The sequence below is a fragment of the Electrona antarctica genome (assembly GCF_951216825.1).
Source record: "Electrona antarctica genome assembly, chromosome: 15".
Classification (NCBI taxonomy): Eukaryota; Metazoa; Chordata; class Actinopteri; order Myctophiformes; family Myctophidae; genus Electrona; species Electrona antarctica.
Window position 1 is genome coordinate 17,861,470 of NC_136796.1, and position 18,326 is coordinate 17,879,795.

The following is an 18,326-nucleotide window of genomic DNA, read 5'->3' on the forward strand; positions in this document are numbered from 1 at the left end:
GGGGATTAGAGCAGCGGTTCTCAAACTGACTGATGTCTTTCCATCAACGCTGTTATCTACAGTATACTGGCCTACAAAGCCATGGTACAGTAACTACGAATAAAATAATTATAATTGGCCGATATTGGGTTTTAAAAGTGTTTCAACTGGTCAGCCAAATGAGATATCAGCAAATAAGTGATATTACACTAATTGTAAATATGTTCTTGAGGTAATTTGTTTATCCCCCAAAATCATGAAGGCTACTTTGACCTTTGAGATTCAGAAATAAGTTGGTGTGTCCAAAAACATAACATAATTACTGTGCTTTGGCTTTGTATGGCAGGATGGTACTTTCTTGTGCTCGGTAATCCGGTTTTAACTGCTGTGTAACTGTCTTTGGACAATAATCAACCAATAAAGGTCTTCCAATAGAGCATCGCAGTCCCGCCCGCCCCCTCGAGAGACCCGGAAAATAAATCCCCGTTCATTTATTTATTTAAAGACGTTTACGCCGCGGACAAAGACAAAGACACAAACACAATTTTTCGGGTTGAACAAATAATTAGGCTGAACAAATAATTAGAAAGAAGAAGAAAACGGCAGGTTACAACACTTTCTTTGTTGTTTTTCTTCTTTGTAATTATTTTTTGGTCCAAAATATTGTGTTTGTTGTCATTATTTGTCACGACAAGAGTTGGCTTTGTACGACGCTTATAAGGTCTTTAAATAAATACGTTTTGAAATGTCTATGGGAAAAATGCATTGGGAACTATTTCCTGGGCCTGACGTCGTCATGAAAGGGGGCGGGACTGCGACGCTCTATAGGCTCTGTGCATGCCGGTAGTTGCATCTTTTCCAGGTAGGTGGATTCCCCATTTCCTGTTCCGGCATCAACTTTCTCATAGCTCCATTTTGATTGGTTCAGCAGCAGATTTGAACGGGAAAACACATGTGAAGGTGTTGTGTTGTTCCCGGTTCAAATCTGCTGCCGAGCCAATCGAATGCAGCTATGAGATACTGACTCTGGAACAAGGAAGCGGAAATGCCAACTTCTCGGAAAGATAACTTTAAGGACGACCATAACTCTGAGAGATTACAAATGGTTCCATGTACGCTATCAAAGTTACGGACATGGAAGAGTCCATTTGGAACGCCCTCGAGGAACCACGAAGGTCCCTGGACCCCACTTTGAGAACCATTGTACTAGAGTTCAAAAACCTGGGACCAAAGGCAAAATATCAACCCTTCAAACAAGTTCCTACGTTTTTTTCACTGTACCTTTTTTGGCGGTACGGGTTTGGATTCAGGTTTGGGAGGTTCCACCTTGTTGTTCATCTTCTGTGCGGGGGCCATCTTGTCCATGAACTCTGGACTGGGGGCCATGCCTGCCAGAGAAGGTAGAGAGCAAAGAGAGGCGGGGGTTAAACGTGCACAATTTAGGCATGTACAGTTGGAGGCCATCGATATTGTCCTTTTTGGCTGAGGTTTGCGTGATCTGCGCAAAAGGACAGTTAACCCATTTTGGGCGGGAACCCCTTTTGGTGTTTTAAACATTATGTTATAATTTAGCTATTGAAAAATAGCAGATCTACAAGCTCATAGCGCGCCCGAGCTTGTAGGTCTGCTATTTTTGAAAAATCGTGAAAATATTTATTTAAAAAAACTGGAGGATTTAGAAGGATTTTTTTTTAATTTTGAGGTCAGGCCTAAATGGGTCAAATGAGGAGGGACAATATCGATGGCACCCAACTGTAGCAGACGCTCTTACAGTAAGCAAGAACACCACATGGTAATACATCAAATGCATAGAAATAGTCATCAAGGATCATAACTAAATTAAGAACAGAATAACTGTGCAATGAAACTATAAGAATACAGTATATAATGCTATGTCTATACAAAATGCTACATTTTAGATACATAATTTATCCATTGCAGACACCTGCAAGGTTGTTGAGGGTTGAGGCTAGGGCAAGTGCTACAGGCTAAGGTGGAGTCTGAGTTTTGTGCACAACGTCACATCGGTACACCTCAACTGAAACTAAATGAGCAGCATGCACTTATGAGGCCATATGTATTTGGTATGTTAGCTCCATAACGGGCGCTGTAACTAAGTCTTGCTGTGGCATGAGGTCCATAGGGCAGGAGCCCATCTCCTGTTTCTGTAGCGTGAGGCAGCTTGATGTACAAGTACACCCCCTGGACATGATGTGCAAGTACACCCCCTGGACATGATGTGCAAGTACACTCCCTGGACATGATGTGCAAGTACACTCCCTGGACAGGACGCTAGCATGTCACAGGGAGGCATTGGATCTCATTTTCCTCGGCAGAGGATCGAACCCCGACATGCCAGTCTCAGGGCGGACACTCCAACCACAGAGCCACTAGGCTGGTTGTGCTGCAACTCACCTTGGGTGTTATTTGGTATGTTAGCTCCCATAGGGAAGGGTCCGGGCCCGGGTGATCCCTGGTTCATCATGCCCTGCATGCTGTTCATGCCCGGCCCGTACGGAGAGCCTCCTCCCATCCCATGGGACATGTTGGGGTAGCCCGGCGGCCTGGACACAGCACAAAACAAACCAACCATCATCATCACAGTGACGATAGGGCAACATCCATATGGAACATTCACAATATCACTCGAAAATGTCAATATTGCGCATCCCTAGTACAGTGGTGGGGTCAAAGTGGGGTCTGGACGGCGGGGTCCGCGAGGGGGTCCCCAGCTACATTATTGATAGTAAGCAATGTTGATGTTGTCGTCTAAAACAATGACGAAAGATGTTCGGCGGCTACCTTTTTTCACTGACAAAAACTAAATAAAAACAAAATAAAAACTAAGCTATGGTGAAGGGGTTCCGTGAAGGGGTTCCGTGGCCATGAAATGAAAAGGTTTGAGAAACCCTGCCCTAGATAGTACATTATACTAGGGAAGCACCATATTGACATGTTGGCCAATATCCGATATGATGAGTGATTAGCCACTTAAACCCTATACTTAGATGACTGGATTCCCACCTGGCTTTACACTAGCCCCCCCCCACTCCTGTTTTCACGATACACTACTGTAAATGTCTTCACCGAACACAGCTGATCTACAAGGCCACGATGTGTGGCAGCGTAGTGCTATTTTCACAAAATGCCCCAATGCCCACAACACACAACTAGGTTCAACAAACCGGAGATATACATTTGTGTTAGCATTAAAAACAGAAAACCGGAGGTGTGTGGAAATTTGTTTCCATTTTCTCCCCATTTCGTTTTTTGCCATTTTTAAAGGCTTCTGTCGTGTTCTGTTCACTGGCCACACAGTTTAAAAATTCCACACAGGGAGGATGAGTCCTATCCGTTTCCACACACTGCCAAGCACAAGCTTGGCTTCCAAATCCATGTGAGTCACTCGTCTAAAGAGCTTGTTTTTCTCTCTATCGCTCTTCTATAACACATCTCTCCCTCTCTCTAGTTTTACGCTTTCAATATCCCCCAGTCAGTAATGTGTTGCGCGTTCGGGCGACAAAACAGACCATGACGCAGCCTGCCTACACGAGGCAGACCAGCATTTTTCAGACACACACACGCACACGCACGCACGTGCGAGCGAAAGGAGAACTGTCCAGACTCCAGAGAGTCTTAACTTCGCTCTGTGAGCGACCGTGGGTGAATGACCCTTGACGCGTAACAGCTCCCCAGTGTCTCGTTGAGACCCTGACAGAGCTGGCTGGCTGCTCAGCAGAGATGGGGGGGCATCCTAAACAGACCCGGTTCCAAAGTTATCGACACCCAGAAATCAATGAGGTTTGGGGCCTACCGATGCTGTTATGGAGTCTAGCGGGTCCGTGAGGTGACGTCATGCGTCCAGTAGGGATGAGGGGGGGCCTTTAAGGGTGCATTTTACACTCTCAAGTATTGTTAAACATCTATATTACTTAATTTACAATAAGTCTACACAATTAGAGAATGTAGAATAATTGTTTTGATCCAACGTTTGCCTGTTATCTCTCCTATGGTACCAACATCAATACAGTGTGGAATTGTGGACAAAATCTTATCCAACGACAACAAAATAGTTTGAGTAAGAGAGACTGAATCTCATCAAATGGTGGTCTGTGGCTCAAATGCAGAATAAATAATGGAGCTTGATATGAAGAGAGTTGAAAACCAGTGCTTTACACAAGCGCCGGGCGGGGCAACCCACCTGGTGTGTATGGAGTTGGAGGGTCCGTGGTGCATGGGGGGGCCTCCTTCTTTCCGGTTCATGCCCGGAGGCGGGCACATGCCCGACGCCACCTGCGGCGGCATGCCCGCCATGTTGGGTCCCATGCCGGGGCCGAAGGGCCGCGGGGCCATCTGCCCGGGGCCCATCCTGCCGGGGGGCATGCCCCCGTATGGAGCCCCGCCCCCGCCCTGACCAGGCATCCCGGGGTTCATGGGGCCCGCCATGCCCGGCCCGCCGCTGTAGTTGGCGTTGGGCATGCCGCTGTAGCCCGGCTGCCTGGGGTAACCTGCAGGGCAAGGTAGAGATACGGAGACACAGTTTAAGACCAGGGCTTCTTCCCGACGTGTTTCCAGGCCTTAGCTCAGTGGTTCTCAACCTGTGGTTCGGTCCCACATGATTGTAGGGGGGTCCCCAGATGACAGTTAAGTTATACTTTAAAGACCTCTAAGTCCCTTTTAATACCTCAAGGAAAAAGGCCATTACTGCATCAAACGTAGTCAATTTACAAAAAAAAGTAAAACTTTGGCCAAAATTGTCAAATGAATATAACATTTTCATTCACACATCTGTAACCGAGTCAAACAAAATGTAATGCCTCAACTACTATATTATCTTTTTTTTTCTAACAATTTGTTTATTGGCATTTTCAGGTTTACAAAAAAGACGTGAAAGTGATCAAAACAGTAGATTGTGACACATAAAACGATGTTGGGAAACATCAAATCTCACTTAAATCACATATTCTGTTTAAAAGTGGCAGATGAATCAAATCATAGCGGGTCTGCATTATCATCAGCCTATTTTTGTTTCTCAAACTCAATTTGGAATTTGTAGAAAGAAAGTAAACTAAGTAATGTCACAGTCGCTACAACACCACCACTTCAGCACTCCGGCTCTAAATTTACCTACAGTGCGCACTTCCTATTCTGACAAGCATCCTCGTGAGGCTGGGTTTTGTCTGGTACCGCCATGTTGTTTGGCTCCGACGACTATTAGCGCTGACTGTCTTCAAAGCCTGCAACGCTCACCCCTCGACTTCGACATCAAAGTGAAACTCTTTCATAAATATACATAAAGAGAAGGGGAAAAAAGCTATCTTCAAAGCCCACTCTGAATCTGGGCTAGCAGCGAAACTCTTGCCACCGTCACAGAACAACATCTGTTAATTCATTCAAAGGCAGAAATACATTTGTATAATTTCGTACATCGACGACGAGAGCAGAGCGGAGCACACTACAAACGTCTGGTTATTTTATGGTGATGTTTTGTGTTTTTCAACTCCAGTGTTATAATAAACGAAAGGGATATATTACTGTAATATTACTACTTTCCCCACCGCACAGGCTGGGGGTTCGAATCCGGCTTTGTCGAGCGTCTGTGCGAACACAATGAGCCCATGTTCGGAGGGGGAAGCCAGGCGGGGGAGGGATAATTGTCACTGCACGTGATTCTATACGGGCTGGGGGCGGCACCCGTCAGTGGGGAGTGTTGAGCGGGAGGAGTAGGACGGAGGCTCTACGTCCTCCTGCTGGGGGCTCCTCATGGCAGGGATACAACCACAGTGACAAGTGTGTGGGGAAGAATACGTTGACAAAACGACAAAATTGGGGAGAGAAATGATCTTATCTTTATGAAAACCCCGAAATTCACCCCAAATGAACCGGAAGCAAAATTGCCAAAAGATGATGTGACCATCGTAACTTTAAAAGTCTCTATCTGTATGTAAGCATAAAAGGGACACAGACAGACAGGTGGGGGGCATGGATCTCCAACTTCCATTGTTACCGACTTGATGCACATATATCGTTATCGATTGACATTGGTATCGGAAATTAGAAGTTGGACAATATCGGGACATTGGATATCTGCAAAAGAAAAAGTCAATATCGTCCTAATCCTAATAATAACGTTATTAGTCTTCCCGAGTAACTTCCCCAGCAGGCCAGCAGTGAGCGGTTTTCCCTCTCTACACCATGATTCCCTTCTCTCACCTTGCGGGCCGTACTGTGCCCCTTGGGGGCCGTAGTTGCCCTGCATGGAGTTGTTCTGAGGGTAGGGACCCATCCCAGCATGCATCTGGCCTCCCGAAGACTGGCGTGGAGATAAGGCGGAGCCAGGCTGACCCGGGGACCCATAAGGTGGCATCTGGGGGTTCCGCATGTACACTGAGGGGACCGGAGGACACAGCAATTAGACACGCGTACTTGTAAAGTCTCAAGTATGAAAGAAGACTGCATCGGCGGTTTGAACCACATAAAGGCGGGACAGCACATCATTTAAAATGCTGGAAATGGGATGATTTCGGTGAACGTTCCCCTCCCAGAATAGGAACGCTACAGTTCATATCAAGGCCAAAAAGACAAGATAACCAAGTGCCCTGTCCTCTTTACTTTTTTGAATATCTGAATAGATATTTGAATAAGAACCAACGTCTGCTTGAAAGTAGCTGCCTGGAAGGGAAGGTCACTCACCCACACCTGGGAGAGTTGAACTTTGTCAACCGCACTTTCCAACAGTGGTGTAAAAAGTACTCACATTTTTAAGTAAAAGTACCAATATTGCAATATAGAAGTACTCCGTTATAACTCCGTTATGCCCACGCTGCAAGTTGAAGCCGCCCGCAAGCGTCATCTCCATCCACCAGCTGTTTAAAAACCAGGAAGAGACGCCTGCTCCACGCGCTTTCTTGCGCCTCTTGACGTGTATGTCTGGGTGCACTCTGGGAGAGTACTCACCCCTTTCCTGACCCATGGCTGATTGGTTCATGGACGAGTGCATGACGCCGTCTGATTGGACGCTGGGCGGCCTGGGAGGCATCTGGACACCTGCGGATGATTACACACCAGGGAGTTGTCATTATCCGTCAAGAACAGATTCCAAACCTGATTCAATGCCATTCCGATTATGCCTGTCACTAAAAATTAAGCTTCAGACCTCCGAAAAACAAACTGATACGATGGGACGGCTCAGGGCAGAAGACTAAGGATTAAGCAAATACCAATGGGATTGGTATTTAAAATAGTCAGGGCTCAAAATTAACCTTTTTACTTGGTAGCACTGGTGCTACCAATTTCAAACACCAACATTTAAGGAGCACCATTATGTAATCTTTTTTTTTCACATTAATAAAAACCATATTATAACGTGTAGTTTACAAATAATATAAAGTATGCTCAATATGCTGCCAGAATTTAAAAAAAAAAGTGTCCAGTCTTTCTGTCCCTCATCCCAGTCTCTTCAAAGAGACTGAGGTATCAAACATCTCCAGATGAGGACCCTCTGAGTCAACACTGATTCCGGCCAATCACATCTGTTGTTGTTTTTTCTGTTCACCTTCATAGCCTATTTAGATAATATAATACAAATATTTGCAATGAAAATCCATCGTCATCACTGACGGACGGATGCCTATTTTCTCTCTCTCTCTCTCTCTCTGAAAAGAATCAGAGATAAAAGCGTTTTAAAAATCCAGTTGTCATTGAAGCAGGCGGAGCCTGACTTTTTCAATTCCAGTTCACTGCTTTGTATCGATTGTCTAGCAACAGACACCTATTCAGACGGTGGAGAGGAGAGAGAACAAGCTTAATTTTGATTAAAAAAAAAGAAGAAATTAAATACATTTTAAAAAAAACTTGTTCTTGGCGGTCTGAGACATTGAGCCAAAACGTGTTAAACTCGTCCTTGACAGGCAATGAGTTAATGTCTTACCTCACCACAGGGCCGTTTACATTTCTGTGTACAACTAATTGTAGTTATTAGTCAGTATTCAACCGATCAATAAATCAATCAACGGCCGGTTCCTTCTCACCTGGCACGGCAGCTGGGGACAGTGGGCCCGTGCGGGAGGGGGGGCCCGTGACGCTGGCGGGGGAGCCCACGGGCGAGGGCGAGGGCCCGCCGCGGATGCCCGACAGGTGGGGCGAGGTGTGGGGCGAGAAGGGCGACTGCGCAGGGTTGCTCTGCTCCCCTTGGCTGCTGGAGACCCCCGAGGTGCTGACGCCCGGACTCAGAGCGCCCTCCGTACCCGTGGGAAGGTCATCGATGGAGCCAGACAGGTCCTGGAACCACAGGGGGGAGAGGGAGAGAGAGACGGGTTAAGCACACAGGCACACTAAGTAAGAACGTATAAATCAGTTCTATAAACATCTTTCATGTCAAGGGCAGAAACCCATTGTTACTTTGTGTTTTCCGTAAATTGACGCCGTACTTGATCATACTACAGCGTCACACAAAAGCATCAACAGTCCCGGCCCCCTGGCGTAGTGGTCGGGGAACATAGGTTGCAATGCAGCATTGACAGCATGTCGCAGGTTCGAATCCCGATCCCAACGACCTTTGCTGCGTGTCACTCCCCATCTCTCTCTCCCCATTTCGTCAGCCTATACTCTCCAATCAGGCATAAAACCCCGAAAATAAACAAATAAAAAAAAAATACTAAAAAAGTAGCAGATCCACAAGCCCGAAAAGTACCAATTAAGGACATATGGGGTTTCCACCCAACAGAGAGGATATGCAGTTGACCAATCTATAAGCTCACAATGCGTTGTGATGCGACACAATAATGCAGATTGACTAATCTCCAATAGATTATGGCTTAAGTGTTTCATTGTTCCTCATATTGCTGCCTTGAAACCCCACTGAAGGACCCCCCTGGACCCCCACTTTTGAGCTCGAGACGAAGGAAGTCTCATCCCTGGGTGCGAAAAAAAATGATCGGTTTCAACGTGACAGGAACGAAACGGTCTCCATTGCTCAGACAAGACAAAAGGCCCCTAAAGCAGGTCATCAATCCCACGCGATTAATGCGGGACGCTTTGATCGTACAGTGAAGAAGAGGGGGTGGGGGGGGGGGGGGGGGGTGGGGGGTACAGTGCATGCAGTGCAGACCCAGGGATAAACAAACGGCTACGCCACCAGGCAGCGTCACATTAATAAGGTTGGTGTCATCCATCTCAGCAGAGGCTCAGGGCTTTTTCTCACGCAGGCAGGACAGTGGTGGCGGGGATGAAAACAAAACGGTTATCGTCTGGGGAGAGGCCCGTTAAAAAGAATAATAATTGGCGCCGGGGACCTCACAGGCGGCGAGCCGGTGCCGTGTGGCGACGAAAGATGGTACCGAGCCGAGGAGAGAGAGAGAGAGAGAGAGAGAGTGCTTTATTGTTGGCCGTGCCTAACGAGCAAGGCACAGAGGCAGCCAGACGGACAGACAAGACAGCCAAGCAGACAGAAAGACCAAAATACATATCTGCATAATATACACATCCCACAAGACCGGCAGATACAGTACTGTATGTACAGTACATAACCCATTTTGGGCGGGAACCCCTTTTGGTGTTAGCTATTGAAAAATAGCAGATCTACAAGCTCATATCTGCTATTTTTGAAAAATCAAAGAACGACTGACATAGAAACATAGCTTTTTGTCAGGATGTAGAAGACATTTTTAGAATCTGATCTCAGGTCAAAATGGGTTAAGGGTGTGAAACTGGTAACACATATAATGGCAGGTATTGTGCATGAGATTAGACAGGGTGAAATAATAATAATAATAATAATAATAATAATAATAATAATAATAATAATAATAATAATAATAATAATAATAATAATAATAATAATAATAATAATAATAATCCACAGTGAAAGTAAAGTCTTCACAGAGGAACATATTGTTGCTGTCGAGCAGAAACCCTGCAACTCTATATTTTAGCTTTTTACTTTTCTTTCCATAAATTAACACCCTACTTCGTCATACTACAATGTCACGCAAAAGCAGCGAAGGTAGCAGACATACACGTTCAAAACGCCACGTGTTTCTAGCTCATCAATCTGCTATGTTTTCTGTTATTCTAATTAAAAATCCTGTAAACTGAACATATTTTCTTTTGGGACATGAGGTTTTTCCAACCCGACAGCGACGATTATCCACATGAAGGAACAGTTTTTTTTGGGAGGAAGGTAAACGTGTTTACACACCGGGCAGCCAATCATGTGGCGCCCATGTGCTTGCTCGCTCAGCCATGCATGCTGAACTGCCAATCACATCGCAGGAGAGAGAAGGGAGAAAAAAAAGAGGGGGGGGATAAGCAGTGGTGGAAAGGAACTCATTTACATTTACAAGTACTGTACTTAAGTACAAGTTTCAGTACCTTTAATTCTACTCCACTACATTTCAGAGGCAGATATTGTACTTTTACTGCACTACAATTATTTGAAAGCTTTAGTTACTAGTTACTTTGTTGAATTGATTATTATTACAAAACATACATTAACCGCTTTAACCTATATATTTTGGACATTACAAAATAACCGAGCTACAAGCTCACAATGTGGGCTTGAAAATCTGCCATTTTCGAAATATTATTTTATACATTTGAAAATTTGAAATGGGAAATTCTGCATAATGAGTACGCAAGTACATTTTGAATTCTGGTCTATTTACTTGTAATACAGAATTTCTACAATGCTGTATTGATACTTTTACTCAAGTAAAAAGAAAGTACTACTTTGTCCACCACTGAGGATAAGGGGGGTAGGGGGGCTCATTGGAAGGTGGCCAACTATTTCCCATAGAAATCTCACACTGGCAGGCAGGGCTGGCTGCGGCCCCCGAAAGCCGGCTTTTTTTTCCTTTTTTGCACTTGAAACGGCGCCCGTTTCTATTTTTGGGACATGACCTGATGTGAGGAACCCCAGAGGGAGCGACAGGAGGAGAACGCTGAATCAGACAACCTCCACATCTCCCCAACCCCCACCCCACCCCATCCCCACACCCCTCCCTCCCCAGTAACCACCACCGCCTCCTCCCCCTCATCTCCCTGTCGTCTGGCAGCACAGAGCCCTGCCGACCTGCCCCATACTCATTCAGAGAGAGAGAGAGAGGGAGAGAGAGACAGAGAGAGACAGAGAGAGAGAGAGAGAGAGAGAGAGAGAGATGTGTGTCGCTATAGAAAAAAACAAGGGGACCAATCTTATAGATGACTGGGGATGGGAGGGGCCACAGAGCACAGCGAGAGAGAGAGAGAAAGAGAGAAAGAGAGACAGACAGAAAGAGAGAGAGAGAGAGAGAGAGAGAGAGAGAGAGAGAGAGAGAGAGAGAGAGAAGCGAGTGAGTGAGTGACAGAGATAAATATACAGAGGGAGACAGAGGCCAGAGAGAGACAGAGAGAGAGACAGAGGCCAGAGAGAGACACAGAGGCCAGAGAGAGACAGAGGCCAGAGAGAGAGAGAGAGACAGAGGCAGAGACAGAGACAGAGACAGAGACAGAGACAGAGACAGAGACAGAGGCAGAGACAGAGACAGAGGCAGAGGCAGAGACAGAGGCAGACAGACAGAGACACAGACAGACAGAGACACAGACAGACAGAGACACAGACAGACAGAGACACAGACAGACAGACAGACAGACAGACAGACAGACAGACAGACAGACAGACAGACAGACAGACAGACAGACAGACAGACAGACAGACAGACAGACAGACAGACAGACAGACAGGAGAGGAAAAGGGATGATTTGGGGAAGGGAGAGCCAAGAAGAGAACGAAAAAAAAAGAAAGCAAATTAAGTCAAAAAGCATGAAGGCATTCCTTCTCAAACATCAACCATGGAAGGCAGCCAGCAGCCCCCGCATGGTCAGCTGACCCCCCCCCCCCCCCCCCCCCCCCCAGGCTCCAGGCAGTAGAGCACAGACATCACAAGACCAGTCATCTGACAGAAGGGTCGGCCCGCTCTGCTCTGCTCCGCTCCGAGGGCTGACCGGCCACAATGAGCCGCTATGCTCGCCTCTGACGCACCATGCTTCACAGATCAGAGCGTGGCGGCCCCGTCTCAGACACACACAAACGCACACACGCTAAACCAACCCCCCTTCCGTCACTGCCCTCCCTTCCCTCCCTCACCGTGCCAGACCACTGGACTGGGGGGTGTCAAAGGTCAATCCCTGATTGGAGTTTCATCCTGGGAGTTCTCAACGCAGCAGGGGGTCAGCCCGGGAGAACTCCATGTCACAAGACTAAGATGAAATAGTAAGGCTGGGGTGAAGCCACTCCAAATCAATGACACCGTTATTTAAAATGTTTGCATTCATTTTAAACAGTTTGACAAAATGAGCAGGGCTGTCACAATTAAAAATGTTCCTAGACAATTCATTGTCACACAAATAATTGTGATTAACGATTTAGTTGTGTTTTTGGCATTGGAGCACTGGAACATAATACAAATGTGATTTCTGTTTGGCTTTTAGGCTTCGAAAAGAAAATGGGCAGATACGACAAATAACTTAGATAATCGAATAACTTTATATGAATGATGGAAATAGTCTGGAAGATTATGCAAAATAATTGCGATTAGACGATTATGTTATAACTGCGACAGGCCTACATATGAGGTTTACACCTGTCAGTGATAAAAAAAAAAAGAAAAGAAAAAAAGCTTATCGATTCTTCAACTAACCTGAGCAAGATTACGTCGGTTAACGGCTCTAAATATATATAATTTTTTATATATATATATTTTCGGATTAATTACCTGGCCCTATTCAAATAGGTTCAGCATCTTTGCATTATTATCACGAGGGAAATAAAAGCTTAAAAGGCAGCAGGGAGGTACAGTACTGCTCCATTAGTGTGCAGCAGCGTTTGCAAAAGAACAGGAGCTCTTACAATTCTGTAAATATCTGACAAGCCCCCTCAGCCTGGATAGGCAGAGGTTCCACATGCCCCCCCCCCCCCCCCACACACACACACACACACACACACACACACACACACACACACACACACACACACACACACACACACACACACACACACACACACACACACACACACACACACACACACACACACACACACACACACACACACACACACACACACACACACACACACACACACACACACACACACACACACACACACCTATACTTGCTAGGACATTAACATTTTAAAGGACAGCACTGAAGATAGCTGAAAAGTAGCCAATCTACAAGCTTGTACGTCGGCTATTTTCCGGTGAATGGACGCCAGCAATGTATATATTATAGTTACACCCCTGTAAATCAGGCATAAATACAACCCTAAGTGTCTGATTCTAACCCTAACCCCCAAAACGAATCGTTTACTAATATCTAAACACATAAATTTTTAACAACAATTTCACAAGGAAGTAGGAAATGTCTGTTTCTCAAATTATACTATACTTGTGGGGACATTTTGGCCCTCACAAGTACACACACACACACTCCTGCCTACTCCCACTCTGCAGTCATTGATTTTTTCCCAGCTCAATACTGCACAGCACCAGCGAGCTGAAGCCAGTTCTGCTGACTGCACACTCACACTGCTGAGAGAGAGAGAGAGAGAGAGCGAGAGAGAGAGAGAGAGCAGGAGAGGTGGTGTAGCTCTTGCTATTCAACTTCCTCCAGTTATCACAGAAGGGAAATGACAGAGGATGATGATCAGAGAGGGACGAGGGGTAGAGACGGAATTATGTTGGAACTCGTGTGTGGTGCGTGTGATATATATATATATATATATATATATATATATATATATATATATATATATAGGGCATGTAACAATATATCGTATATCGATATTAATCCCGACGATCATCGTCGTGAATCCCGACGATATTAATCAATTTCATTCATATTCCATAATATTCAAGTGCTTTTGGAGATACTTGCAGTAGTAGAAGGCTGCAGAGGGGAGCTGTGTGTGTCTGTAACCAGGTGATGGTCGTTGATGCTCATTAATACATCAAGGAAGGCAATTATGTTTCTGCACTGTCAAATAGGTCTACATCTATCCTAAGATGCCATCAAAGAAAGCTTTTTTTACAGGTTAACTCGAAGCTAGGTTCTAAATCAAGAAAGCATGTTTACAGTTGTTGCACAGAAAAGTAATTTTACATGAAAAGTAATGCTACTTTTGCAATGTAGTTAAATAAAAATTGTGAAAAAAGCTCGGAGGGAGATAAATCATGAAAAAAAGATTTTGTCATTTGTCTGGAAAATATATAAAATATTGTGAAAAATCGTATCGTGAACCTCATATCGTGATACGTATCATATCACGATTAGGCGATCAAGTTATAATTGTGACCGGCCGAGTTTGGGGTTAGGATTAGACATTTGGAGGCTAGGTTTAGGGTTTAGTGTTGCAATCTTTTGAGCTCATAGATTGTCTCTTTCCGTTCTGCAACCCAGTATAAGGCTTTAGAGTCAATATTATTAAAATAATAATTTGTGTAACGTTGATGTCCTCACAAGCATAGTGAGACAACGCGCACACACACAAACGCGCGTGTGTGTGTGTGTGACAGCGAGGCCTGTTTATGTTGTGCAGGCAGTGAGCGAGAGACTGCATGTGTGTGTGTGTGTGTGTGTGTGTGTGTGTGTGTGTGTGTGTGTGTGTGTGTGTGTGTGTGGGCATAGCATGTTTCTCTATACGGTGGCCATTTTGTGCTCACCAGCACTTCCTATTACATGGAACTTCAGAGTCTGTAGCTTGCAAGAATCTGAATTTAACTGTAATCTAACAGAGGAAAAAAGGATGAGATTATTTGTCTCAGATTTGCAGCGATGAATGTTGAAATAAAAATGTTTGGATGGATTATTTATTTTTTGTATTTTTTGTAAGTCCAAGACCAGTGGCTTTTAACTTGAGACCCCCATAACAGAACTTATGCGTAACAGGTATGCGTAGTGTTTGGCCCTGCTTTTCGTGACATTGTTGGTCCCATGGGAGGTGTGGGTAGGTGGGTTATTTATTAGTCTTCTGTTGTGTTAGTTTTACAGGATGCAGGCATATGTTCCGACATACCAAGTGTCCGGCAGTCATTAGTCTGACACCCTACCCAAACACTAACCTAACCCAAACCCCACGCGGACGCAACGCATGTCGCAGACACAACGCATGTCGCAGACGCAACACATGTCGCAGACGCAACGCATGTCGCAGACGCAACGCATGTCGCGGACGCAATGCATGTCGCGGACGCAATGCATGTCGCGGACGCAATGCATGTCGGGAGCAACGGGTGATTTGCGCATGTCAGACTTTTGGTATGTCGGATAAATGTCTGCACCCCAGTTTTACGGTGTGTGTGTGTTGTATTGTTTTTGTGTTTCGTTTTTATTCATCCCTGGTACCCACTGTCTACTGTCTAGCCATCAATTTACCGACACATTGTCCAAAAACGTTTTCTAATCAATTCAAAAAACGTAGCTTTGATTAAAGGTTCCATTTGAGAACATTAAACTTCCACTCTTCAAAAACCTTTCAAAAATATTTTTGAAATGTTTAGAAAATGTACATTCAAGAGGAATGGCATGTCCAAAAGTATGTGCGTGCGTGCGTGCGTTTCATGGAATTTCTTAGATTTTTTGTTTGTTTTAAAAAAATATTTTAAATATTTTCGACCCATGACAATTGGCCCGTAACCCATGAACGCGTTCCGACCCACTGTTTGGGACACTGTGGGATAGAGCCTCTGAGGGACACCACAAAAGTGGTTAAAAACCAGGACACATCGGCTCGCATAACCGCCGATAACGAGAAGGAAAAAAATGAAGTCACAAATAACAAGAGCTTCAATATCGGCCAGACAGATACACATCGGTCGGGGGGCTGTAATGTTCTGTGGGTGATCTTGTGCATGCATGCGTGCGTGTGCGTGTGTGTGTGTGTGTGTGTGTGTGTGTTCCGTCTGAGTCATCTCCTCTCCTCTTAATGTATTCCATTTGCAGATTACTTCACTGAATCAATCAAGCCGGCCAGGGCCATTAGTCTGCCAAGCCAGTGAGCGAGCCGGATGGACGGACGGGCAGGCGGGCAGTCCAGAGAACGATCCCACCCCCCCAGCCCGCCCCCCTTCCTTCCTTCCTTCCTTCCACGAGGAAACGGAGAGGGGGACGGAGGTGGCAGGCGGGCAGCAAGCGGCCAGCATTTGCCCTTATCGCCCCTCCGAGATAAAAACCTATCTGGAATGTATGTGACCCTCTCTCTCTCGCGGCCAAGCTCTGTGTGTGTGTGTGTGTGTGTGTGTGTGTGTGTGTCTGTAACGCGATCTGGACCTCTGGCAGCGTGCGGAGGGTGCATGGGTTCAACACGCAGTCACACACTCTCCCTGACCCACTCTGTGTGTGTGTGTATGTGTGTGTGTGTGTGTGTGTGTGTGTGTGTGTGTACACACGCACGCTTGTATTACTACACTTGTGAGGACCGAATGTCCCCACAGTTTAGCATATATTGGAGAATTAAGACGTCTAGGAGGACAATTTTCCTGCTCCTCAACAGGAGAAATGTTTGTGTTATGGTTTGAAATGGGATTTGTGAAGTTAGACTTTACAATAACAATAATGTAAAGGTTAAGATGTCATGTTATAATATATTATAGGGGGTTGCTGGGTTCAGAGTTACACACACTTAAAAACTTGGCTTTCAATCCCGCACTAAAATGTTGGATGTCCTCACTAGTAGAGTAATTAAAACGTGTGTGTGTGTGTGTGTGTGTGTGTGTGTGTGTGTGTGTGTGTGTGTGTGTGTGTGTGTGTGTGTGTGTGTGTCTCTCTCTCTCTCTCTCTTTCTCTCAGCCTTATAGGCTCTCACCCACACCGCCTGGCAGGCTTCCTGTTCTCAGGCCTTGCACGCGCACGGACACGCGCGCACACGCTCTAAACACAATATACAAAGCTCAGTGTGGCTGCACACAGACATGCATACTTGCACACACATGCTCTCTCATCCTCCTCTCTCCGGTTGAGGTGACAGCCGCGGGGGAAGAGGAGGGGAAAGGGGGGGTGGGGGTGGGGGGGTATGGGGGGGTTGGTTGGGGGTATGGGGGGGTGACGGCATTACAAAAAAAGGAAAAAAAAGAAAAGGAAAAAAAGAAAAGGAAAAAAAAAAGAAAACCTGCCGCGTCTTGACGGCTGCCATGGTTACCGGTGCTCCACGTGGCTCAACACATTAGAGCAGACACCCTCTCTCCTTCCCTCCCACCACCCCACCCATACTTACTATCTCTCTCTCTCCCTCTCTCTCATTCAGTGCGTTCTCTCTGGTCTCCTGTGTGTGTGCCTGGTTGGGGTCACAGCGCAGTCAGCTACTACAAAGAGCAAGCACGTCATTGTTACAGGAAGCACTGTGCGCAGAACCAAAAGACCCCCCCCCCTCCCCCCGCGCATGCTGCCACCACTTTAATTACACACTAAAAGCCTCCGGGGAAACACACACGCACACACACACCCACAAACAGGACACACGTGCGTGCACACGCACGCACACAACCTTTCACTGAGAACAATTACTAGACAGCGGAAAACCCTTGAAAAAGGCCCCGGTCATTGGTTGGTGGGGTTGTTTGCGCTGTGCGGCGGTGTGGCATTCTTCTTCATCGTCTCCAACCAGTGTGTTTGTGTTTACGATGGCAGGCGGTGCGCGGAGACGACACGCTGCAACACCTTACAGCCCTAAGCTCTGGTTCGAGCAGAGCTTGAAACGAGCTTGAAACGAAAAAAAATAAAAGAGGCACGGGTCATGGGAAAAGTCATCTGTGCTCTCTTTTATGCTTGAAGATCAAGTGAATTTCCTTCCCTTTGCACTTCCCACAGAGGTTTTACATCCCACCTCAAACCCCACACCCACCTCCATCAGCATGTGATGCTGAGTCTGCCTTATCTTTGCCTTTAAGTGTATTATCTATTCCCAACCGTGCTCAACCTGGGGGTTTCATTTCAAGGACCCCTCCAGCTTGACAGGCATCAGGCCACGGATGATGAACCCCCAATTTGTTGGGATGCTCCGATACCATTAATTTCTTTTTCAGAACGAGTACAAGTACTCAAAATAAGTGGTCAGTTTGAGTAACCACTTATTTTATCCTAACTGTAAGGATAACCAACTGTAAATTTAATGTTTTGGTAGACACTAGACAACATTTTACTGAGTGCATGAGTAAGGTATCCGTATCAGAGCAACCCTACCAATTTGATAGTGTTTATGTCAGTCTGACAGTGTACACATGGAACCAGATCTATTTGGTACCATGTATACGTTACAGACCCTGTAAGGGTCCAATTTGAGGGTCCATTTCTCACTGTTGAAAACCAGTGACCCC

General features: G+C 45.8%; 1 protein-coding gene across 10 annotated transcripts in view; it reads right to left on the bottom strand.

Moving 5' to 3' along the window:
• arid1ab (AT-rich interactive domain 1Ab) overlaps positions 1-18,326 on the bottom strand; it is an 88,633-nt gene that overhangs the window by 22,905 nt on the left and 47,402 nt on the right. For 9 of the 10 annotated variants that reach the window (XM_079522640.1, XM_079522637.1, XM_079522641.1 and 6 more), the window contains exons 5-10: positions 8,010-8,259; positions 6,937-7,026; positions 6,193-6,366; positions 4,181-4,487; positions 2,395-2,543; positions 1,261-1,367 (exon numbers count right to left, since the gene is read on the bottom strand). In XM_079522640.1, coding sequence (XP_079378766.1) covers positions 1,261-1,367; positions 2,395-2,543; positions 4,181-4,487; positions 6,193-6,366; positions 6,937-7,026; positions 8,010-8,259 — 1,077 coding nt within the window. The remainder of the gene's footprint in view (positions 1-1,260; positions 1,368-2,394; positions 2,544-4,180; positions 4,488-6,192; positions 6,367-6,936; positions 7,027-8,009; positions 8,260-18,326) is intronic. The other variant, XM_079522639.1, reaches the window with a different exon arrangement.